The following is a 25,153-nucleotide window of genomic DNA, read 5'->3' as shown; positions in this document are numbered from 1 at the left end:
CACCTTGACGAACATCTTGTTGCCCACGGCGGCGCGCGAGGCCTTGGCCGGGGAGCAGAAGACCGACATGGACTTCCTGTCCCTGGAGAACTCCAGCGTGAACTCCTTCTTCATCAGCTGCTTGATCACCTGGACACGGACAGCAGGTCACCGCGGGCGGTGGGACCGGCTGGAGAAGGTCTGGGGTGGTGGGATGGAGGTTTGGGAAGGTTCCTCAGGGGGGAACCAAGGTTTGGAGAAGGTTTGGGGTGGTGGGACCGGGGCTGGAGAAGGTCCGGAGGTGGTGGGACCAGGGGTGGAGAAGGTTTGGGGTGGTGGGACCGGGGTTTGAGAAGGTTTGAGAAGGTTTGGGGTGGTCAGACCAGGGCTGGAGAAGGTCCAGAGGTGGTGGGACAGGGGCTGAAGAAGGTCCGGAGGTGGTGGGACCCGGGTTTGAGAAGGTTTGGGGTGGTGGGACCAGGGGTGGAGAAGGTCTGGGGTGGTGGGACCAGGGCTGGAGAAGGTTTGAGAAGGTTTGGGGTGGTGGAACCAAGGTTTGAGAAGGTTCCTGAGGTGGGAACTAAGGTTTGAGAAGGTTTGGGGTGGTGGGACTGGGGTTGGAGAAGGTTTGAGGTGGTGGGACCCGGGCTGGAGAAGGTTTGAGAAGGTTTGGGGTGGTGGGACCAGGGGTGGAGAAGGTTTGGGGTGGTGGGATGGAGGTTTGAGAAGGTTTGGGGTGGTGGGACCGGGGTTTGGGGTGGTGGGATGGAGGTTTGAGAAGGTTCCTCAGGTGGAACCAAGGTTTGAGAAGGTTCCTCAGGTGGGACCAAGGTTTGAGAAGGTTTGGAGAAGGTTTGGGGTGGTCAGACCAGGGCTGGAGAAGGTCCGGAGGTGGTGGGACCCGGGTTTGCGAAGGTTTGGGGTGGTGGGATGGAGGTTTGAGAAGGTTTGGGGTGGTGGGACCGGGGTTTGGGGTGGTGGGATGGAGGTTTGAGAAGGTTCCTCAGGTGGAACCAAGGTTTGAGAAGGTTCTCCAGGTGGGAACCAAGGTTTGAGAAGGTTTGGAGAAGGTTTGGGGTGGTGGGACCAGAGTTTGAGAAGGTTCCTCAGGTGGGACCAGGGGTGGAGAAGGTTTGGGGTGGTGGGATGGAGGTTTGAGAAGGTTTGGGGTGGTGGGACCAAGGTTTGGGAAGGTTCTCCAGGTGGAAACCGAGGTTTGAGAAGGTTTGGAGAAGGTTTGGGGTGGTGGGATGGAGGTTTGAGAAGGTTCGAGAAGGTTTGAGAAGGTTTGGGGTGGTGGGACCGGGGTTTGGGGTGGTGGAACCAAGGTTTGAGGAGGTTCCTCAGGTGGAACCGAGGTTCGAGAAGGTTTGGGGTGGTGGGATGGAGGTTTGAGAAGGTTTGAGAAGGTTTGAGAAGGTTTGGGGTGGTGGGATGGAGGTTTGAGGAGGTTCCTCAGGTGGGACCGAGGTTCGGGGAGGTTCCTCAGGAGGTTCCCCAGGGGTTCCTCAGGGGGTTCCTCAGGAGGTTCCTCAGAGGTTCCTCAGGGGTTCCTCAGGGGGTTCCTCAGAGGTTCCTCAGGGGTTCCTCGGGGGTTCCTCAGGGGTTCCTCAGGGGTTCCCCAGGGGTTCCTCAGGGGTTCCTCAGGGGTTCCCCAGGGGTTCCTCGGGGGTTCCTCAGGGGTTCCTCGGGGGTTCCTCAGGGGTTCCTCAGAGGTTCCTCAGGGGTTCCTCAGGAGGTTCCTCAGAGGTTCCTCAGGGGTTCCTCGGGGGTTCCTCAGGGGTTCCTCAGGGGTTCCCCAGGGGTTCCTCGGGGGTTCCTCAGGGGTTCCTCAGGGGTTCCTCAGGGGTTCCTCAGGGGTTCCCCAGGGGTTCCCCAGGGGTTCCTCAGGGGTTCCTCAGGGGTTCCCCAGGGGTTCCTCAGGGGTTCCCCAGGGGTTCCCCAGGGGTTCCTCAGGGGTTCCTCAGGGGTTCCTCAGGGGTTCCTCAGGGGTTCCTCAGGGGTTCCTCAGGGGTTCCTCAGAGGTTCCTCAGGGGTTCCTCAGAGGTTCCTCGGGGGTTCCTCGGGGGTTCCTCAGGGGTTCCTCGGGGGTTCCTCAGGGGTTCCTCAGGGGTTCCTCAGGGGTTCCTCAGGGGTTCCCCAGGGGTTCCTCAGGGGTTCCTCAGGGGTTCCTCAGGGGTTCCTCAGGGGTTCCTCAGGGGTTCCTCGGGGGTTCCTCAGGGGTTCCTCAGGGGTTCCTCAGGGGTTCCTCAGGGGTTCCTCAGGGGTTCTCCAGGTGGTGGGACAGCCGGGTCACTCACGGCGTTGCAGGCGTTGGCCCTCTCCACCTTGCTGAGGTTCCTCACGTCCGTGTTGAAGACGTTCATCTTCTCCACCAGGCACGTCAGCGCCGTCTCGGTGGCCTCGCCCACCTTCTCGTACACACCCTTGGTCTAAAGGGGACACCACGAGAGGACAATGAGGTCCAGGAGGTCCTGGTGGCCTCGCCCACCTTCTCGTACACGCCCTTGGCCTGGGGGGGACAATGGGGACACCACGAGAGGACCATGGTGACCATGGGGACAATGAGGTCCTGGTGGCCTCGCCCACCTTCTCGTACACGCCCTTGGTCTAAAGGGGACAATGGGGACACCAGGAGAGGACAATGAGGTCCAGGAGGTCCTGGTGGCCTCGCCCACCTTCTCGTACACACCCTTGGCCTGGGGGGACACCACGAGAGGACCATGAGGTCCATGAGGACCATGGGGACACCAGGAGAGGACCATGGTGACCATGGGGACCAGGAGGTCCTGGTGGCCTCGCCCACCTTCTGATGGACACCCTTGGCCTGAAGGGGACACCAGGAGGTGACCATGGGGACCATGGGTGGGACAGGTGGGACCATGAGGTCCTGGTGGCCTCGGCCACCTTCTGATGGACACCCTTGGCCTGGGGACACCACGAGAGGACCATGGGGACCATGGGGACACCAGGAGGTGACCATGGGGACCATGAGGACAATGGGGACACCACGAGAGGACCATGAGGTCCAGGAGGTCCTGGTGGCCTCGCCCACCTTCTGATGGACACCCTTGGCCTGAGGGGACAATGGGGACAATGGGGACACCAGGAGAGGACCATGGGGACCTTGGGGACCATGGGTGGGACAGGTGGGACCATGAGGTCCTGGTGGCCTCGGCCACCTTCTCATGGACACCCTTGGCCTGGGCACACCAGGACATGCCCCAGGTGGGACAGGTGGGACAGGAGGACAGGAGATTCCCGAGGTGGGACAGGAGGACAGCAGATGACCCAGGTGGGACAGGTGGTGGGACAGGAGGCCAGCAGAGGAGCCCGCGGTGGGACAGGAGGACAGGAGATGCCCCAGGTGGGTTGGGAACCCCAGGAGATGTCCAAGATGGGACAGGAGGCCAGGAGATGACCCCGCGGTGGGACCGGTGGCCAGCAGAGGACACCCCGGTGGGACAGGAGGACAGGAGATGACCCCGTGGTGGGACCGGTGGGCAGCAGAGGAGCCCGTGGTGGGACAGGAGGACAGGAGATGACCCAGGTGGGTTGGGAACCCCAGGAGATGACCCCGTGGTGGGACCGGTGGCCAGCAGAGGACACCCCGGTGGGACAGGAGGACAGGAGATGTCCAAGGTGGGACAGGAGGACAGGAGATGTCCAAGGTGGGACAGGAGGACAGGAGATGACCCCGCGGTGGGACCGGTGGCCAGCAGAGGACACGGCCGCGGTCACCTCGTTGTAGTCGAGCGAGGAGTCGTTGCAGAGCGCGCAGATGGTGGCCAGCTCCACCAGACCATCGAACTGACCAGCCTTGACCGGACGGTCCTGCTTCAGCCTGGGGACACCATGGAGAACATGGTCAGATGGTCACCATGGTCATCATGGAGAACATGGACACCATGGAGAACATGGACACAATGGACATCATGGACAGCATGGACATTGGGGACAGCAGATGGTGGCCAGCTCCACCAGACCATCGAACTGACCAGCCTTGACCGGGCGCTCCTGCTTCAGCCTGGGGACACCACGGATGGAGAACATGGTCAGATGGACACCATGGACAGATGGACATCATGGAGAACATGGAAAACATGGATGGACACCATGGACACCATGGACACCATGGATGGACAGCATGGACAGATGGACACCATGGATGGACACCATGGACACCATGGACACCATGGATGGACAGCATGGACATTGGGGACAGCAGATGGTGGCCAGCTCCACCAGACCATCGAACTGACCAGCCTTGACCGGGCGCTCCTGCTTCAGCCTGGGGACACCACGGATGGAGAACATGGAGAACATGGTCAGATGGACATCATGGACAGATGGACACCATGGACACCATGGACACCATGGACACCATGGACACCATGGACACCATGGATGGACACCATGGAGAACATGGACACCATCGACACCATGGAGAACATGGACATCATGGAGAACATGGAGAACATGGAGAACATGGTCAGATGGACACCATGGATGGACACCATGGACACCGTGGATGGACACCATGGATGGACACCATGGACACCATGGACACCATGGACACCATGGATGGACACCATGGACACCATGGACACCATGGATGGACACCATGGACACCATGGATGGACACCATGGACACCATGGACACCATGGACACCATGGACACCATGGATGGACACCATGGACACCATGGACAGATGGACACCATGGACAGATGGACACCATGGACACCATGGACACCGTGGATGGACACCATGGATGGACACCATGGACACCATGGATGGACACCATGGATGGACACCATGGACACCATGGATGGACACCATGGACACCATGGATGGACACCATGGATGGACACCATGGACACCGTGGATGGACACCATGGACACCATGGATGGACACCATGGACACCATGGACACCATGGATGGACACCATGGATGGACACCATGGACACCATGGATGGACACCATGGACACCGTGGATGGACACCATGGACACCATGGATGGACACCATGGACACCATGGACACCATGGAGAACATGGAAAACATGGATGGACACCATGGACACCATGGACATTGGGGACAGCAGATGGTGGCCAGCTCCACCAGACCATCGAACTGACCAGCCTTGACCGGACGGTCCTGCTTCAGCCTGGGGACACCATGGAGAACATGGTCAGATGGTCACCATGGTCATCATGGAGAACATGGACACCATGGAGAACATGGACACAATGGACATCATGGACAGCATGGACATTGGGGACAGCAGATGGTGGCCAGCTCCACCAGACCATCGAACTGACCAGCCTTGACCGGGCGCTCCTGCTTCAGCCTGGGGACACCATGGAGAACATGGAGAACATGGTCAGATGGACACCATGGACAGATGGACACCATGGATGGACACTATGGACACCATGGACACCATGGACACCATGGATGGACACCATGGACACCATGGACACCATGGACACCATGGACACCATGGATGGACACTATGGACACCATGGACACCATGGACACCATGGAGAACATGGACACCATGGAGAACATGGAGAACATGGAGAAAATGGTCACCATGGACATCATGGACACCATGGACATCATGGACACCATGGACACCATGGACACCATGGATGGACACCATGGATGGACACCATGGACACCATGGACGGACACCATGGACACCATGGACACCATGGACACCATGGACACCATGGACACCATGGATGGACACCATGGATGGACACCATGGATGGACACCATGGACACCAGGGGACATCAGGGGTCATGGGGACACCATGGACATTGGGGACATTGTGGTCAAGGAGAACATTGAGGGTCAGGAGAACCTGGAGGACCACCAAGGTCATGGAGAACCTCGGGCTCGAGATGGACGTGGGGACACCAGGAGACATTGGTGACCCCAAGGTGGCATTTGGGGACCTCAAGGTGGCATTTGAGGACATTTAAGGACCTCCTGAGCACATCTGAGGAGGCTTCGGAGCTCTGGAGCTCCTGGGTGGCTTTGAGGACCTCCAGGTGACATTTGAGGACCTTCAGGTGGAATTTGAGGACATCTGAGAAGGTTTTGAGGGCATCTAAGAAGGTTTTGGAGCTCTGGAGCTCCAGGGGTGGCTTTGAGGACCTCTGACAAGGTTTTGAGGACACCTGAGGAGGTTTTGAGGACCTTCAAGATGGTTTTGAGGACACCTGAGGAGGTTTTGGAGCTCCAGGGGTGGCTTTGAGGACCTCCAGGTGGGATTTGAGGACATCTAAGGAGTTTTTGAGGACATCTGAGGAGGTTCTGGAGCTCTGGAGCTCCAGGGGTGGCTTTGAGGACCTCGAGGTGGCATTTGAGGACCTTCAGGTGGGATTTGAGGACATCTGAGAAGGTTTTGAGGACATCTAAGGAGTTTTTGAGGACATCTAAGAAGGTTTTGAGGGCATCTAAGAAGGTTCTGGAGCTCTGGAGCTCCAGGGGTGGCTTTGAGGACCTCTGACAAGGTTTTGAGGACACCTGAGGAGGTTTTGAGGACATTTAAGGAGTTTTTGAGGACATCTAAGAAGGTTCTGGAGCTCTGGAGCTCCAGGGGTGGCTTTGAGGACCTCCGGGTGACATTTGAGGACCTTCAGGTGGGATTTGAGGACATCTGAGAAGGTTTCAAGGACATCTGAGAAGGTTTCGAGGACCTTCAAGAAGGTTTTGAGGACACCTGAGAAGGTTCTGGAGCTCTGGAGCTCCTGGGGTGGCTTTGAGGACCTCGAGGTGGCATTTGAGGACCTCAAGGTGGGATTTGAGGACCTTCAAGAAGGTTTTGAGGGCATCTGAGAAGGTTTTGAGGACCTTCAAGAAGGTTTTGAGGGCATCTAAGGAGTTTTTGAGGACACCTGAGGAGGTTCTGGAGCTCTGGAGCTCCTGGGGTGGCTTTGAGGACCTCAGGGTGACATTTGAGGACCTCCAGGTGGGATTTGAGGACATTTGAGGAGGTTTTGAGGACATCTGAGAAGGTTTTGAGGACACCCGAGGAGGTTTTAGAGCTCCAGGGGTGGCTTTCAGGACCTCCAGGTGGGATTTGAGGACATCTAAGGAGTTTTTGAGGACACCTGAGGAGGTTCTGGAGCTCTGGAGCTCCTGGGGTGGCTTTGAGGACATCTGAGAAGGTTTCGAGGACCTTCAAGATGGTTTTGAGGACACCTGAGGAGGTTTTGGAGCTCCAGGGGTGGCTTTGAGGACCTCCAGGTGGGATTTGAGGACATCTAAGAAGGTTCTGGAGCTCTGGAGCTCCAGGGGTGGCTTTGAGGACCTCTGACAAGGTTTTGAGGACACCTGAGAAGGTTTCGAGGACCTCCAAGAAGGTTTTGAGGACACCTGAGAAGGTTTTGAGGACATTTAAGGAGTTTTTGAGGACATCTAAGAAGGTTCTGGAGCTCTGGAGCTCCAGGGGTGGCTTTGAGGACCTCGAGGTGACATTTGAGGACCTTCAGGTGGGATTTGAGGACATTTGAGAAGGTTTTGAGGGCATCTAAGAAGGTTTTGGAGCTCTGGAGCTCCAGGGGTGGCTTTGAGGACCTCTGACAAGGTTTTGAGGACACCTGAGAAGGTTTCGAGGACCTCCAAGATGGTTTTGAGGACACCTGAGGAGGTTTTGGAGCTCCAGGGGTGGCTTTGAGGACCTCCAGGTGGGATTTGAGGACATTTGAGGAGGTTTTGAGGACATTTAAGGAGTTTTTGAGGACATCTAAGAAGGTTCTGGAGCTCTGGAGCTCCAGGGGTGGCTTTGAGGACCTCTGGGTGACATTTGAGGACCTCCAGGTGGGATTTGAGGACATCTGAGAAGGTTTTGAGGGCATCTAAGGAGTTTTTGAGGACATCTGAGAAGGTTTTGAGGGCATCTAAGAAGGTTCTGGAGCTCTGGAGCTCCAGGGGTGGCTTTGAGGACCTCTGACAAGGTTTTGAGGACACCTGAGGAGGTTTCGAGGACCTCCAAGAAGGTTTTGAGGACATCTGAGAAGGTTTTGAGGGCATCTGAGGAGGTTCTGGAGCTCTGGAGCTCCAGGGGTGGCTTTGAGGACCTCTGACAAGGTTTTGAGGACACCTGAGAAGGTTTTGAGGACATTTAAGGAGTTTTTGAGGACATCTAAGAAGGTTCTGGAGCTCTGGAGCTCCAGGGGTGGCTTTGAGGACCTCGAGGTGACATTTGAGGACCTTCAGGTGGGATTTGAGGACATTTGAGAAGGTTTTGAGGACACCTGAGAAGGTTTTGAGGACATCTAAGAAGGTTCTGGAGCTCTGGAGCTCCAGGGGTGGCTTTGAGGACCTTCAGGTGGGATTTGAGGACATTTGAGGAGGTTTTGAGGGCATCTGAGAAGGTTCTGGAGCTCTGGAGCTCCAGGGGTGGCTTTGAGGACCTCTGACAAGGTTTTGAGGACACCTGAGGAGGTTTTGAGGACACCTGAGAAGGTTTTGAGGACATTTAAGGAGTTTTTGAGGACATCTAAGAAGGTTCTGGAGCTCTGGAGCTCCAGGGGTGGCTTTGAGGACCTCGAGGTGGCATTTGAGGACCTTCAGGTGGGATTTGAGGACATTTGAGGAGGTTTTGAGGACATCTAAGGAGTTTTTGAGGACATCTGAGAAGGTTTTGAGGGCATCTAAGAAGGTTTTGGAGCTCTGGAGCTCCAGGGGTGGCTTTGAGGACCTCAGGGTGACATTTGAGGACCTCCAGGTGGGATTTGAGGACATTTGAGGAGGTTTTGAGGACATCTAAGGAGGTTTTGAGGACATCTGAGGAGGTTCTGGAGCTCTGGAGCTCCTGGGGTGGCTTTGAGGACATCTGAGAAGGTTTCGAGGACCTTCAAGATGGTTTTGAGGACACCTGAGGAGGTTTTGGAGCTCCAGGGGTGGCTTTGAGGACCTCCAGGTGGGATTTGAGGACACCTGAGGAGGTTTTGAGGACATTTAAGGAGTTTTTGAGGACATCTAAGAAGGTTCTGGAGCTCTAGAGCTCCTGGGGTGGCTTTGAGGACCTCCAGGTGACCTTTGTGGACCCTCGGGGACCTCCTGGACTCACACTTCTCCCTCGGGCGCGTAGGTGGAGCCGGTGATGGAGAACTCGCTCAGGGAGCAGACGTCGCCCTCCACCTTGTCCATGATGAACATCTGGGGACACACGGGGACACCACAGGTTCCTCCAGGGTTCCTCCAGGAGCTTCGGGCTCTCCTGGAGAACTTCTGGGGTCTCCTGGAGGAGTTTTGGGGTCTCCTGGAGAAGTTTTGGGTTCCTCCAGGACTTTTGGGTTCTTCTGGAGGAGTTTTGGGTTCTCCTGGAGAAGTTTTGGGTTCTCCTGGAGAAGTTTTGGGGCTCCTCAGGAGAAATTTTGGGTTCTCCTGAGGTTCCTGAGAAGAATTTTGGGTTCTCCTGGAGAACTTTTGGGGTTCCTGGAGAAATTTTGGGTTCTCCTGGAGGAGTTTTGGGTTCCTCAGGGGAAATTTTGGGGTCTCCATGGAACGTTTGAGGTTCTCCAGGAGAAATTTTGGGTTCTCCAGAAGAACTTTTGGGATTCTTGGAGGAATTTTGGCTTCTCCATGGAATTTTTGAGGTTCTCCAGAAGAACTTTGAGGTTCTCCAGAAGAACTTTGAGGTTTTTCTGGAGGAATTTTGGGTTCTCCAGAAGAACTTTGAGGTTCTCCAGAAGAACTTTTGAGGTTCCTGGAGAACTTTTGAGGTTTCCATGGAAATTTTGAGGTTCCTGAAGGAACTTTGGGTTCCTCAGGAGAAATTTGGGGTCTCCATGGAAAATTTGAGGTTCTCCAGAAGAACTTTTGGAGTTCCTGGAGAACTTTTGAGGTTTCCATGGAATTTTTGAGGTTCTCCAGAAGAACTTTGAGGTTCTCCAGAAGAACTTTGAGGTTTTTCTGGAGGAATTTTGGGTTCTCCTGGAGAACTTTGAGGTTCTCCAGAAGAACTTTGGAGGTTCCTGGACGAATTTTGGGTTCTCCAGGAGAACTTTGAGGTTCTCCAGAAGAACTTTGGAGGTTCCTGGAGGAATTTTGGCTTCTCCATGGAATTTTTGAGGTTCTCCAGAAGAAGTTTTGGGAGTCTTGGAGGAATTTTGGGTTCTCCAGAAGAACTTTGAGGTTCTCCAGAAGAACTTTGAGGTTCTCCAGGAGAACTTTTGGGTTCTCCAGAAGAACTTTTGGAGTTCCTGGAGGAATTTTGAGGTTTCCATGGAATTTTTGAGGTTCTCCAGAAGAACTTTGAGGTTCTCCAGAAGAACTTTGGGAGTTCCTGGAGAACTTTTGAGGTTTCCATGGAATTTTTGAGGTTCTCCAGAAGAACTTTGAGGTTCTCCAGAAGAAGTTTTGGGATTCTTGGAGGAATTTTGGGTTCTCCTGGAGAACTTTGAGGTTCTCCAGAAGAACTTTTGGGATTCTTGGAGGAATTTTGGGTTCTCCAGAAGAACTTTGAGGTTCTCCAGAAGACCTTCTGGGTTCTCCACGGGGTTTCTGGAGCTCCTGGAGCTGCCCAAGGTCGCACCTTGCAGACGGACATCTGGTTGGTGGTCAGCGTGCCGGTCTTGTCGGAGCAGATGACCGAGGTGCAGCCCAGGGTCTCCACCGAGGGCAGGCTGCGGACAATCGCGTTCTTCTTGGCCATCCTGCGCGTCCCCAGCGCCAGGCAGGTGGTGATGACGGCCGGGAGACCTGCGGGGACACCTGGGGTCACCAGGGGGTCTTCAGGGGCTGGTCCAGGTCACCTGGAGACCTCAGGTCCATGAATGACCACGGATGGTCTCCAGAACTCCAGAAATGACCACGGATGGTCCATAAGTGACCATGGATGGTCCATCAATGACCACGGATGGTCTCCAGAACTTCAAAAGTGACCACGAATGGTCCATAAGTGACCACGGATGGTCTCCAGAACTCCAGAAATGACCACGGATGGTCCATAATTGACCATGGATGGTCCATCAATGACCATGGATGGTCTCCAGAACTTCAAAAGTGACCACGAATGGTCCATAAGTGACCACGGATGGTCTCCAGAACTCCAGAAATGACCACGAATGGTCCATAAGTGACCACGGATGGTCCATAATTGACCATGGATGGTCCATCAATGACCACGGATGTTCTCCAGAACTTCAAAAGTGACCGTGAATGGTCCATAAATGACCATGGATGGTCCATAAGTGACCATGGATGGTCCATAATTGACCATGGATGGTCCATAAGTGACCACGGATGGTCCATAAGTGACCACGGATGGTCCCCAGAACTTCAGAAATGACCACAAGTGGTCCATAAGTGACCACGGATGGTCCATCAATGACCACGAACCTTCTCCAGAACTCCATCAATGACCACGAATGGTCCATAAGTGACCATGGATGGTCTCCAGAACTTCAGAAATGACCAGAAATGGTCCATCAATGACCACGGATGGTCTCCAGAACTTCAAAAATGACCACGAATGGTCCATAAGTGACCATGGATGGTCCATCAATGACCACGAACCTTCTCCAGAACTCCATCAATGACCACGAATGGTCCATAAGTGACCATGGATGGTCTCCAGAACTCCATCAATGACCACAAAGGGTCCATAAGTGACCATGGATGGTCCATCAATGACCACGAACCTTCTGCAGAACTCCATAAATGACCATGGATGGTCCAAATACCCCATAAATGACCATGAACCTTCTCCAAGACCCCATAAACGACCATGAATGGTCCACAAACCTTCTCCAAAACCCCATAAACGACCAGAAAGACCTCCAAGACTCCATAACTGACCTCAAACCTTCTCCGAGACCCCACAAATGACCATGAATGTTCTCCAAAACCCCACAAATGACCTCAAACCTTCTCCAAGGCCCCATAAACGACCTCAAACCTTCTCCAGAACCCTACAAATGACCATGAACGTTCTCCAGAACCCCACCAATGACCTCAAACCTCCTCCAAGGCCCCACAAACGACCATGAATTTTCACCAAAACCCCATAAATCACCACGAATGTTCTCCAAGACCCCATAAACGACCTCAAACGTTCTCCAAGGCCCCATCAATGACCACGAATGCTCTCCAAAACCCCACAAACCACCACGAATGTTCTCCAAGACCCCATAAACGACCTCAAACCTTCTCCAGAACTTCCCAAACCACCACGAATGTTCTCCAAAACCCCACCAATGACCTCAAACCTTCTCCAGAACCCCATAAATGACCTCAAACCTCCTCCAAGGCCCCATCAATGACCACGAATGTTCTCCAAAACCCCATCAATGACCTCAAACCTCCTCCAGAACCCCACAAACGCCCTCAAACCTTCTCCAAGACCCCACAAACGCCCTCAAACCTCCTCCAGAACCCCACAAATGACCATGAATGTTCTCCAAAACCCCATAAATGACCTCAAACCTCCTCCAGAACCCCACAAACCCCACGAACGTTCTCCAGAACCCCACAAACGCCCTCAAACCTTCTCCAGAACTTCACAAACCCCCACGAACGTTCTCCAGAACCCCACAAACCACCACGAACGTTCTCCAGAACCCCATAAACGACCTCAAACCTCCTCCAGAACCCCATAAACGCCCTCAAACCTTCTCCAGAACTTCACAAACCACCACGAACGTTCTCCAGAACCCCACAAACCACCACGAACGTTCTCCAAAACCCCACAAATGACCACGAACGTTCTCCAGAACCCCCCCAAACGCCCTCAAACCTTCTCCAGAACTTCACAAACCCCCACGAACGTTCTCCAGAACCCCATCAATGACCATGAACGTTCTCTAAAACCCCGTAAATCACCACGAACGATCTCCAGAACCCCACAAACGCCCACGAACGTTCTCCAGAACCCCACAAACCACCACGAACGTTCTCCAGAACCCCATCAATGACCACGAACGTTCTCCAGAACCCCATAAACGATCTCAAACCTCCTCCAGAACCCCACAAACCCCCACGAACGTTCTCCAGAACCCCACAAACGCCCTCAAACCTTCTCCAGAACTTCACAAACCACCACGAACGTTCCCCAGAACCCCCCCAAACGCCCTCCAGGGTCTTTCCCCCCACCGCGGACCTTCGGGGATGGCGGCCACGGCCAGGGCGACGGCGATCTTGAAGTAGTAGATGGCGCCGCGGATCCAGGAGCCGCCGTGCACGGGGTCGTTGAAGTGGCCGATGTTGATGGCCCAGACGGCGACGCAGATGAGCGAGATGACCTTGGAGAGCTGCTCGCCGAACTCGTCCAGCTTCTGCTGCAGCGGCGTCTTGTCCTGCTCCGTGGCCGCCATCTCGTCGCGGATCTTGCCGATCTCCGTGTTGACGCCCGTGGCCACCACGATGCCCACGGCCTTGCCCGCCCCGATGTTCGTGCCCTGGCGGAGGATAAGAAATGAGAGATTTTTACCCCCCAAAAAAATTTGGGATTTTTAGAGCCAAAATTTGGGGGTTTTAGAGCCAAAATTTGGGATTTTCAGAGCCAAAATTGAGAGATTTTTACCCAAAAAAATGGGATTTTTAGACCCAAAAATGAGAGATTTTACCTCAAAAATTGGGATTTTTAGAGCCAAAAATGACATTTTTGACCCCAAAAATTTGGGGGTTTTAGGCCAAAACTTGGGGGTTTTAGAGCCAAAAATGAGGAGTCTGATCCCAAAATTTGGGCTTTTTAGACCCAAAAATGAGCGATTTTACCCCCCAAAATTGGGAACTTCAGACCCAAAAATGAGAGATTTTACCCCCAAGATTTGGGCTTTTTAGACCCAAAAATGACATTTTTGACCCCAAAATTTGAGGGGTTTAGAGTCAAAATTTGGGGGTTTTAGACCAAAATTTGGGGGTTTTAGAGCCAAAAATGAGAGATTTTTACCCCCCAAATTTGGGGGTTTTAGAGCCAAAAATGAGAGATTTTACCCCCCAAAATTTGGGATTTTCAGACTAAAGAATGAGGTCTTTTATCCCAAAATTTGGGAGGTTTCAGAGCCAATATTGAGAGAATTTACCCTAAAATTTGGAGGCTTTAGACCCAAAAAATGAGGAATTGAATGCCAAAATTTGGGGGTTTTGGACCCAAAAGTTGACTTTTTCTAGAGTGAAGAGTGAGGGGTCTGGAGCCCAAATTTGGGGTTTTTGGCCCCAACCCCACGGGCCCATCCCCGATCTCCGTGTTCACCCCGTGGCCACCACGATGCCCACGGCCTTGCCCGCCCCGATGTTCGTGCCCTGGAGGGGGGATTGAAAAAATGAGAGGTTTTGCCCCAAAAAATTTGGGGGTTTTTAGACCAAAATTTGGGGGTTTTAGACCAAAATTTGGGGTTTTAGACCAAAATTTGGGGATTTTAGACCAAAATTTGGGGGTTTTAGACCAAAATTTGGGGATTTTAGACCAAAATTTGGGGGTTTTAGACCAAAATTTGGGGATTTTAGACCAAAATTTGGGGGTTTTAGACCAACATTTGGGGTTTTTAGAGCCAAAATTTGGAGGTTTTAGAGCCAAAATTTGGGAATTTAGAGCAAAAAATGAGAGATTTTACCCCGAAAATTTGGGGGTTTTAGAGCCAAAAATGACATTTTTGACCCCTAAAATTGGGGGTTTTAGACCAAAATTTGGGATTTTTAGATCCAAAAATGACATATTTGACCCCAAAATTTGGGGGTTTTAGAGCCAAAATTTGGGGGTTTTAGAGCCAAAAATGAGAGATTTTACCCCGAAAATTTTGGGGGTTTTAGAGCCAAAAATGAGGAGTCTGATCCCAAAATTTGGGGGTTTTAGACCAAAATTTGGGCTTTTTAGACCCAAAAATGAGAGATTTTACCCCCCAAAAATTGGGAACTTCAGACCCAAAAATGAGAGATTTTACCCCCAAAATTTGGGCTTTTTAGACCCAAAAATGACATTTTTGACCCCAAAATTTGAGGGGTTTAGAGCCAAAATGAGAGATTTTACCCCCAAAAATTTGGGGGTTTTAGAGCCAAAAATGAGAGATTTTACCCCCCAAAATTTGGGATTTTCAGACTAAAGAATGAGGTCTTTTATACCAAAATTTGAGAGGTTTTAGACCCAAAAATGACATTTTTACCCCCCCAAAAATTTGGGATTTTTAGAGCCAAAATTTGGGATTTTCAGAGCCAAAAATGAGAGATTTTTACCCCCAAAATTTGGGGGTTTTAGACCCAAAAATGACATTTTGACCCCAAAATTTGAGGGTTTTTAGAGCCAAAAATGAGGAGTCTGACCCAAAATTTGGGCTTTTTAGAGCCAAAAATGAGAGATTTTACCCCCCAAAATTTGAGATTTTTAGACCCAAAACCCAGAGATTTAACCCCAAAATTTGAGGTTTTAGAGGCCCAAACTCTCCCGTTTTGCCCAAACGCGTCAGATGACGTCACCCCGATGACGTCACAAACGCGGCGATGACGTCACCGATGACGCCGGCGATGACGTCACTCACCGAGAAGAGCATGTTCTTCTTGTCCTGGTTGACGGCGCGCGGGTCCGGCACCGGCTCCGTGTGCTTGATCACCGACACCGACTCCCCTGCACCAGTACAGACCAGTTTGGACCAGTTTAAACCAGTATAGACCAGTATAAACCAGTATAAATCAACAGAAACCAGTATAAACCAGTATAAACCAGTATAAACCAGTTTGGACCAGTATAAACCAGTCTGGGACACAGCAATCCCCTCCAAATCCCGCTCCAACCCCACTCAAATCCCAGTATAAACCAGTATAAACCAGTTTGGACTGGTCGGGACCAGTATAAACCAGTATGGACCAGTATAAACCAGTATAACCAGTCTAAGTCAATAGAAACCAGTATAAACCAGTATGGACCAGTATAAACCAGTCTGGGACACAGCGACCACCCCCATATCCCGCTCCCAACCCCACTGAAATCCCAGTATAAACCAGTTTGGACTGGTCTGGACCAGTATAAACCAGTATAGACCAGTATAAACCAGTCTAAGTCAATGGAAACCAGTATAAACCAGTATGGACCAGTATAAACCAGTTTGGACCAGTATAAACCAGTCTGGGACACAGCAATACCCCCCATATCCCGCTCCCAACCCCACTCAAATCCCAGTATAAACCAGTATAAACCAGTTTGGACCGGTTGGGACCAGTATAAACCAGTATGGACCAGTATAAACCAGTATAAACCAGTCTAAGTCAATAGAAACCAGTATAAACCAGTATGGACCAGTATAAACCAGTCTGGGACACAGCGACCACCCCCATATCCCGCTCCCAACCCCACTGAAATCCCAGTATAAACCAGTTTGGACCAGTATAAACCAGTTTAAATCAATAGAAACCAGTATAAACCAGTATAAACCAGTATGGACCAGTATAAACCAGTATGGACCAGTATGGACCAGTATGGACCAGTATGGACCAGTATGGACCAGTATAAACCAGTCTAAATCAATAGAAACAGTATAAAACCAGTATGGACCAGTACAAACCAGTGCAAACCAGAGTGACCAGTTCGGACCAGTACAAACCAGTACAAACCAGTACAAAACCCCCCTCTAACCCCGTTTTTAACCCTTTAATCCCCCTCCCAGTCCCTCCCAGTATAAACCAGTTCATCCCAGTTCATCCCAGTTCATCCCAGTTCATCCCAGTCCCCCTCCAGGCCCCGAACCAGTACAAACCAGTACAAACCAGTACAAAAAACCTCTCAATTTCCCCCGTTTTTAACCCTTTAATCCCCTCCCAGTCCCTCCCAGTTCATCCCAGTCCCTCCCAGTTCCTCCCAGTCCATCCCAGTCCCTCCAGTTTGCCCCAGCGCCCTCCCAGCGCCCCCCCGGCCCCGGACCAGTACAAACCAGTACAAACCAGTAAGGATGGACTGGTCGACGCGCAGCGTGGTGGATTTGATGGAGATGATGCGGATGTCGGCCGGGACCTTGTCCCCAACTGGGAACAGAGCGCGGCCTTACTGGGACGGACTGGGACGGACTGGGATGGACTGGGACAAACTGGAGGGGACTGGGGCAAACTGGGAGGGACTGGGATGGAGTTAAAGGGCACTGGGATGGACTGGGATAAACTGGGATGGACTGGGAGGGACTGGGAGGGACTGGGAGGGACTGGGAGGGACTGGGAGTGAACTGGGAGGGACTGGGAGTGAACTGGGAGGGACTGGGAGTGAACTGGGGCAAACTGGGAGGGACTGGGAGGGACTGGGAGGGACTGGGACGGACTGGGAGGGACTGGGATGGACTGGGATAAACTGGGATGAACTGGGAGGGACTGGGATGGACTGGGAGGGACTGGGAGGGACTGGGACAAACTGGGACAAACTGGGAGGGACTGGGATGGACTGGGAGGGACTGGGAGGGACTGGGACAAACTGGGATAAACTGGGAGGGACTGGGAGGGACTGGGATGGACTGGGACAAACTGGGAGGGGATTGGGGCAAACTGGGGCAAACTGGGAGGGACTGGGGAGGGACTGGGAGGGACTGGGATGGACTGGGATGGACTGGGAGGGGATTGGGGCAAACTGGGACATACTGGGAGGGACTGGGATGGACTGGGGACAAACTGGGAGGGACTGGGAGGGAACTGGGACGGGCTGGGACAAACTGGGAGGGGACTGGGATGAACTGGGAGGGACTGGGAGGAACTGGGACGGAACTGGAGGGACTGGGAGCTGAGGGCTCCTTGTCTCCCCAATGTCCCCAACGTCCCCAAATGTCCCCAAATGTCCCCATTGTCCCCAATCCCCCCAATGCCCCCAACGCCCCCAACATCCCCAAATGTCCCCAAACGTCCCCGACGTCCCCACCTGCCACCTCGGCGATGTCCCGGGCACGAGGTCGCGGGCCTTGATCCTCTGCACGGCCTTGCGGTCGCTGCGGTAAACCTTGCCCATCTCGGGCTCGTACTCCTTCAGCGCCTCGATGGCGTTCTCGGCGTTCCTTTCCTAAAACGGGGACAGTTGGGGACGTTTGGGGACACTTGGGGACATTTGGGGACATTTGGGGACAGGTTTGGGGACAGGTTTGGGTCATTGGGGACATTTGGGGACATTTGGGGACAGCACACAGGGACACTCCTTCAGCGCCTCGATGGCGTTCTCCGCGTTCCTTTCCTAAAACGGGACATTGGGGACAGTTGGGGACATTTGGGGACAGTTGGGGACAGGTTTGGGTCACTGGGGACACATTGGGGACAGCACACAGGGACACTCCTTCAGCGCCTCGATGGCGTTCTCCGCGTTCCGCTCCTGAAACGGGACATTTGGGGACACTTGGGGACATTTGGGGACATTTGGGGGACAGCTGGGGACAGGTTTGGGTCATTGGGGACATTTGGGGACAGCACACGGGGACACTCCTTCAGCGCCTCGATGGCGTTCTCAGCGTTCCGCTCCTGAGGGGGACATTGGGGACACGTTGGGGACATTTGGGGACAGTTGGGGACATTTGGGGACATTTGGGGACAGCTGGGGACAGGTTTGGGTCATTGGGGACACGTTGGGGACAGCACAGAGACATTGGGGGACACGTTGGGGACATTAAAGGTCCCCGTGACAGGGACGCTCCTTCAGCGCCTCAATGGCGTTCTCCGCGTTCCGCTCCTAAAAGGGGACATTTGGGACATTTGGGGACATTTGGGGACAGGTTTGGGTCATTGGGGACAGGTTTGGGGACAGCACATGGGGACACTCCTTCAGCGCCTCGATGGCGTTCTCGGCGTTCCGCTCCTGGAACGGGACATTGGGGACAGTTGGGGACATTTGGGGACAGTTGGGGACAGGTTTGGGTCATTGGGGACACGTTGGGGACAGCACAGGGACATTGGGGACACGTTGGGGACATTTGGGGGACAGCACACGGGGACACTCCTTCAGCGCCTCGATGGCGTTCTCGGCGTTCCTTTCCTAAAACGGGACAGTTGGGGACACGTTGGGACATTTGGGGACATCTTGGGGACAGTTGGGGACATTTGGGGACAGGTTTGGGGACAGCACCACGGGGGACACTCCTTCAGCGCCTCGATGGCGTTCTCCGCGTTCCGCTCCTGAGGGGGACATTTGGGGACAGTTGGGGACATTTGGGGACATTTGGGGACATTTGGGGACAGTTGGGGACAGATTTGGGTCCTTGGGGACAGTTGGGGACAGGTTTGGGTCATTGGGGACACATCGGGGACAGCACAGGGACATTGGGGACACGTTGGGGGACATTTGGGGACATTTGGGGACACTTGGGGACAGGTTGGGGACACTTGGGGACAGGTTTGTGTCACTGGGGACACGTCGGGGACATCAGAGAGACCTCGAGGGACACCAAACCCACAAAAGCCTCGAAAACGCCCCCAAAACGTCCCCAAAATCCCCCAAAATGTCCCCAAATGTCCCCAAATCCCCAAAATCCCAAAAATGATCCCAAATGTCCCCAACCCCTCAAAGTCCCCAAATGTCCCCAAAATCCCCAAAATTCCAAAAGTCACCAAATCCCCCAAAATTGTCCCAAATCCCCCAAAATGTCCCCAAAATCCCCAAAATCCCAAAATGACCCCAAAACGTCCCCAAATGCCCCCAAAATGTCCCCAAGTCCCCCAAATCCCCCAAAGTGTCCCCAAATGTCCCCTCAAAGTGTCCCCAAATCCCCAAAATGTCCCCAAAATGTCCCCAAAATGTCCTCAAAATCCCCCAAAATCCCAAAATGACCCAAAATGTCCCCAAATGCCCCAAAATGTCCCCAAAATCCCATAAAATGTCCCAAAATCCCCTAAAATGTCCTCAAAATCCCCCAAAATGTCCCCAAAATCCCCCAAAGTGTCCCCAAAATCCCATAAAATGTCCCCAAATCCCCCAAAATGTCCCCAAAATGTCCTAAAATGCCCCCAAATCCCCCAAAATGTCCCCAAAATCCCCCAAAGTGTCCCCAAAATCCCATAAAATGTCCCCAAAATCCCCCAAAATGTCCCCCAAAATCCCTAAAATGTCCCCAAAATCCCCAAAATGTCCCCAAGTCCCCCAAAATGTCCCCAAGTCCCCCAAAATGTCCCAAAATGTCCCCAAAATGTCCCCAAAATCCCATAAAATGTCCCCCAAATCCCCAAAATCCCCCAAAATGTCCCCAAAATGTCCTCAAAATCCCCCGAAATGTCCCCAAAATCCCCCAAAATGTCCCCAAAATGTCCCCAAAATGCCCCAAAATCCCCCGAAATGTCCCCAAAATCCCCCAAAGTGTCCCCAAAATCCCCTAAAATGCCCCCCAAATCCCCCAAAATGTCCAAAATGTCCCTAAAATGTCCCCAAAATCCCCCAAAATGTCCTCAAAATCCCCCGAAATGTCCCAAAATCCCATAAAATGTCCCCAAAATGCCCCAAAATGTCCCCAAAATCCCATAAAATGTCCCCAAAATCCCCCGAAATGTCCCCAAAATCCCCTAAAATGTCCCCAAAATCCCCCAAAGTGTCCCCAAAATCCCCTAAAATGTCCCCAAAATCCCCCAAAATGTCCCCAAAATCCCCCAAAGTGTCCCCAAAATCCCATAAAATGTCCCCAAAATCCCCCAAAGTGTCCCCAAAATCCCCCAAAATCCCAAAATGACCCCAAAACGTCCCCAAATGCCCCAAAATGTCCCCAAAATCCCCCAGTGTCCCCAAAATCCCATAAAATGTCCCCAATCCCCAAAAATGTCCCCAAAATGTCCCTAAAAAGCCCCCAAATCCCCCAAAATGTCCCCAAAATCCCCCAAAGTGTCCCCAAAATCCCATAAAATGTCCCCAAAATCCCCTAAAATGTCCCCAAAATCCCCCAAAATGTCCTCAAAATCCCCCGAAATGTCCCCAAAATCCCATAAAATGTCCCCAAAATCCCCCAAAATGTCCTCAAAATCCCCTAAAATGTCTCCAAAATCCCCCGAAATGTCCCCAAGTCCCCCAAAGTGTCCCCAAAATGTCCCCAAAATGTCCTCAAAATCCCCCAAAATGTCCCCAAATCCCCAAAATGTCCCTAAAATGCCCCCAAATCCCCCAAAATGTCCCCCAAAATCCCCCAAAATGTCCCCAAAATCCCCCGAAATGTCCCCAAGTCCCCCAAAATGTCCCCCAAATCCCCAAAGTGTCCCCAAAATCCCCCCAAAGTGTCCCCAAATCTCCAAAATGTCCCCAAAATGTCCTCAAAATCCCCCAAAATGTCCCCAAAATCCCCCCAAAGTGTCCCCAAGTCCCCCAAATCCCCCAAAATGTCCCCAAAATCCCCCCAAAGTGTCCCCAAATCTCCAAAATGTCCCCAAAATGTCCTCAAAATCCCCCAAAATGTCCCCAAAATCCCCTAAAATGCCCCCAAATCCCCCAAAATGTCCCCAAAATCCCCCAAAATCCCCCAAAATCCCCCCAAATCCCCCAAAATGTCCCCAAAGCGTCCCCACCTGCCAGACGCCGACGACGGCGTTGGCGATGAGGATGAGGAGGATGACGAAGGGCTCCACGAAGGCCGTGATGGTTTCCTCGCCCTCCTCGAACCACGCCAGCACCTGGGGACATCGGTGGGGACACGGTGACGTCGGTGCCACCCCTGCCCCCAAATCCTGAAAAAATCCCCCCAAAAATTGCAAAAAAAAAAAAAAAAAAATCGGTGAAAATTTGGAAAAAATCCGCGAAGAAATCGCAAAAAAACCCCCAAAAAATTGCAAAAAAATCACAAAAAATAAAAAAGAAATTGCAAAATATTCCCCAAAAATTTCACCCCAAAATTCCCCCCAAAAAATGTCCAAATAAATCCCCCAAAATTTCATCAATTTTGGTCCAAAATTCATCAATTTCCACCCGAAATCCACCCCAAGGACCCTCCTCGAACCACGCCAGCACCTGGGGGACATTGGGGACATCGGGGACAGGGTGACGTCGGTGCCACCCCTGCCCCCAAATCCTGAAAAAATCCCCCCAAAAAATTGCAAAAAAAAAAAAAAAATCGGTGAAAATTTGAAAAAAATCCGCAAAGAAATCGCAAAAAAAAAAACCCCAAAAAAATCACAAAAAAAAAAAAAAATTCGCAAAATATTCCCAAAAATTTCACCCCGAAAATCTCAGAAAAGTCCCCCCCAAAAAAACTCCCTGAATTTTTTTTTTAAAATACCCCAAAAAATCCAAAAAAAAGGCCCCAAAAATTCCTCGAATAATCCCACCCCAAAAAACCCCAAAATATTCCACCAAAACTCCGCCCAAAAAATCTCCAACCCACCCCCCAAAAATAAACTCAAAAAAATCCCCAAAAAGCTCAAAAAAATCCCCCCAAAATCCCCAAAATATTTCCCCTTAAAATCCCCAAAAATCCCCCAAAAAATCCCCAAAATTCCCCCAAAAAAGTCCAAAAAATCCCCCCAAATTCCATAAAAATCCCCCCCAAATCGACAAAAAAATCGACGAAAATTCCCCCAAAATCGCAGAAATTTCATCCAAAAAATCTCCGAATAATCCCCCCAAAATTTCCCCAAAAGATCCCAAAATTCCCCACAGATTCTCCCCAAAATCTCAAAAAAAAAATCAAGAAAAAAATAAAAATCCCCAAAAATCCCCTCGGAAATTCCCCCAAAAAATCAAGAAAAAAATCCTCAAAATTCCACCAAAAAAATCCCCCCAAAATTTTAAAAAATAAATAAAAAATTCCCCCCAAACTCCCCCAAAAATCTGCCCCAAAAACGCCCAAAAATCCCAAAAAATTTCCCCAAAAATCCCTCAAAAAATCTCCCAAAAATTGAAAAAAAAAAAATTAAAAATTACCAAAAAAATCAACAAAAATCTATGAAAAAATCCCCCCAAAAAACCCAAAAAATCCCCCAAAAATTTCATCCAAATCCCCCCAAAATCCCCACAAAAAACCCCAAAAATAAACATAAAAGCAATTCAAAAAAATCCTCAAAAAATCCCTAAAAAAAAAGAAAAAAATTCAATTTTTTCCCCCAAAACCCCATTAAAAATCCAAATTTTTCCCCAAAATTTCCGATTTTTTTCCCCAAATTTTGCCCCGAATCCCCCCGAATTAAATTTTGATGATATTTTAGGAAAATTTCGGATATTTTTGAGATATTTTTGTCGGTTTTTCCCAATTTTTGTGACTCACGAAGGAGATGCAGGCGGCCAGGAGCAGAATCCGCACCAGGAGATCCTCGAACTGCTCCACCACCAACTCCCAGATGGATTTGCCTGCCGGGAATTCAAATTTGGGGTGAAATCCCGGAATTTTGGGAAAATTGGGAATTTTGGGGGTTTTTTGGGGCTTTTTCGGGGCTTTTTTGGGGCTTTTTTGGGGCTTTTTTGGGGCTTTTTGGAGATTTTTGGGGTTTTTTGGGGCTTTTTTGGGGGTTTTTTTTAGGGCTTTTTTGGGGTTTTTTTTGGTTTTTTTGGGGCTTTTTTGGGGTTTCTTTGTGCGGTTTTTTGGGTTTTTTTGGGCTTTTTTTGGGGGGGTTTTGGGATTTTTTGGGGTTTTTTTGGGGCTTTTTTTGGGGGTGTTTCTCGGGGCTTTTTTGGGGTTTTTTTTTGGGTGTTTTGGGCTTTTTTGGGGTTTTTTGGGGCTTTTTTTGGGGGTTTTTTTTAGGGCTTTTTTGGGGTTTTTTTTTTGTTTTTTTTGGGGCTTTTTGGGGTTTCTTTGTGCGGTTTTTTTGGGTTCTTTGGGCTTTTTTGGGGGGGTTTTTGGGATTTTTTTGGGGTTTTTTTTGGGGCTTTTTTTGGGGTGTTTCTCGGGGCTTTTTGGGGTTTTTTTTGGGGTGTTTTGGGGCTTTTTTGGGGGCTTTTTTGGGGCTTTTTCGGGGGTTTTTTTGGCTTTTTTGGGGGCTTTTTTTTGGGTTTTTTTGGTGGTTTTGTGGGGTTTTTTTTGGGTTTTTTTGGGGATTTTTCGGGGCTTTTTTGGGGTTTTTTTTGGGGGTTTTTTGGGGCTTTTTTGGGGCGTTTTTTGGGGCTTTTTGGGGCTTTTTTTTAGGGCTTTTTGGGGTTTTTTTTGGTTTTTTTGGGGCTTTTTTGGGGTTTCTTTGTGCGGTTTTTTGAGTTTTTTTCGGGTTTTTGGGGGGGGGTTTGGGATTTTTTTGGGGCTTTTTTGGGTTTTTTTGGGGCTTTTTTTGGGGTGTTTCTCGGGGCTTTTTTGGGTTTTTTTTTTGGGGTGTTTTGGGGCTTTTTGGGGGGCTTTTTTGGGGCTTTTTCGGGGGTTTTTTTGGGCTTTTTTTGGGTTTTTATGGGGGGGTTTTGTGGGTTTTTTTTTTTTTGGGTTTTTTTGGGGGTTTTTTTGGGGCTTTTTTGGGGCTTTTTTGGAGATTTTTGGGGTTTTTTGGGGCTTTTTTTGGGGTTTTTTTTAGGGCTTTTTTGGGGGTTTTTTTGGTTTTTTTGGGGCTTTTTTGGGGTTTCTTTGTGCGGTTTTTTGGGTTTTTTGGGCTTTTTTGGGGGGGTTTTGGATTTTTTTGGGGTTTTTTGGGGCTTTTTTTGGGGTGTTTCTCGGGGCTTTTTTGAGTTTTTTTTTTTGGGGTGTTTTGGGGCTTTTTTGGGGCTTTTTTGGGGCTTTTTCAGGGGTTTTTTTTGGGCTTTTTTTGGGGCTTTTTTTGGGTTTTTTTGGGGTGTTTTGTGGGTTTTTTTTGGGGTTTTTTTGGGGGTTTTTCGGGGCTTTTTTGGGGTTTTTTTTGGGGTTTTTTGGGGCTTTTTTGGGGCGTTTTTCGGGGCTTTTTTGGGGCTTTTTTTTTGGGGCTTTTTTTGGGAAAATTCTGGGGATTTTTGATGGGGATTTTTGATGGGAACTTGGGGAGAAAATTTTGGGAATTTTGGGGGGAATTTTTGGGACTTTTTTTGGGGGAAAATTCTGGGGATTTTTTGGGGGGGAAAATTTGGGGATTTTTGGAGAAATTCGAGGATTTTGGGGGGGGATCTTTTGGGGGGCATTTTTGGGGAAATCCTGGGGATTTTGGGGCAAAAATTGGAATTTTTGGGGATTTTTTTGGGGACTTTTTGGGTCATTTTGGGGCCTTTTGGGGGGGCCTTTTTCAGGGTGTTTTTAGGGCCTTTTTTACCTTTTGTGGGACATTCGGGTTGATTATTTTACATTTTCATGACTTTTTTTTTTTTTTTTTAGTTTTTGGGGACCGTTTGGGAATTTTTTGGGACAATTCTGGAGTA

The 25,153-nt window shown here is 51.0% G+C and overlaps 1 protein-coding gene across 1 annotated transcript in view; it reads right to left on the bottom strand.

Annotated features, from left to right (window-relative positions):
• The window catches only part of LOC134433269 (sarcoplasmic/endoplasmic reticulum calcium ATPase 1-like), a 41,398-nt gene extending 23,460 nt beyond the window's left edge, over positions 1–17,938 (bottom strand). Inside the window, 10 exon segments of the mRNA XM_063182142.1 lie at positions 4–129; positions 2,280–2,411; positions 3,721–3,823; positions 9,071–9,159; positions 10,538–10,704; positions 13,103–13,400; positions 15,477–15,562; positions 16,873–16,953; positions 17,828–17,848; positions 17,851–17,938. Coding sequence (XP_063038212.1) covers positions 4–129; positions 2,280–2,411; positions 3,721–3,823; positions 9,071–9,159; positions 10,538–10,704; positions 13,103–13,400; positions 15,477–15,562; positions 16,873–16,953; positions 17,828–17,848; positions 17,851–17,914 — 1,167 coding nt within the window. The 5' untranslated portion in view covers positions 17,915–17,938.
• Between the last annotated feature and the right edge of the window lie 7,215 nt (positions 17,939–25,153).

Source organism: Melospiza melodia, unplaced genomic scaffold (assembly GCF_035770615.1).
Source record: "Melospiza melodia melodia isolate bMelMel2 unplaced genomic scaffold, bMelMel2.pri scaffold_157, whole genome shotgun sequence".
In the NCBI taxonomy this organism is placed as follows: Eukaryota; Metazoa; Chordata; class Aves; order Passeriformes; family Passerellidae; genus Melospiza; species Melospiza melodia.
This window is presented reverse-complemented; position numbering and strand designations above follow the sequence as displayed.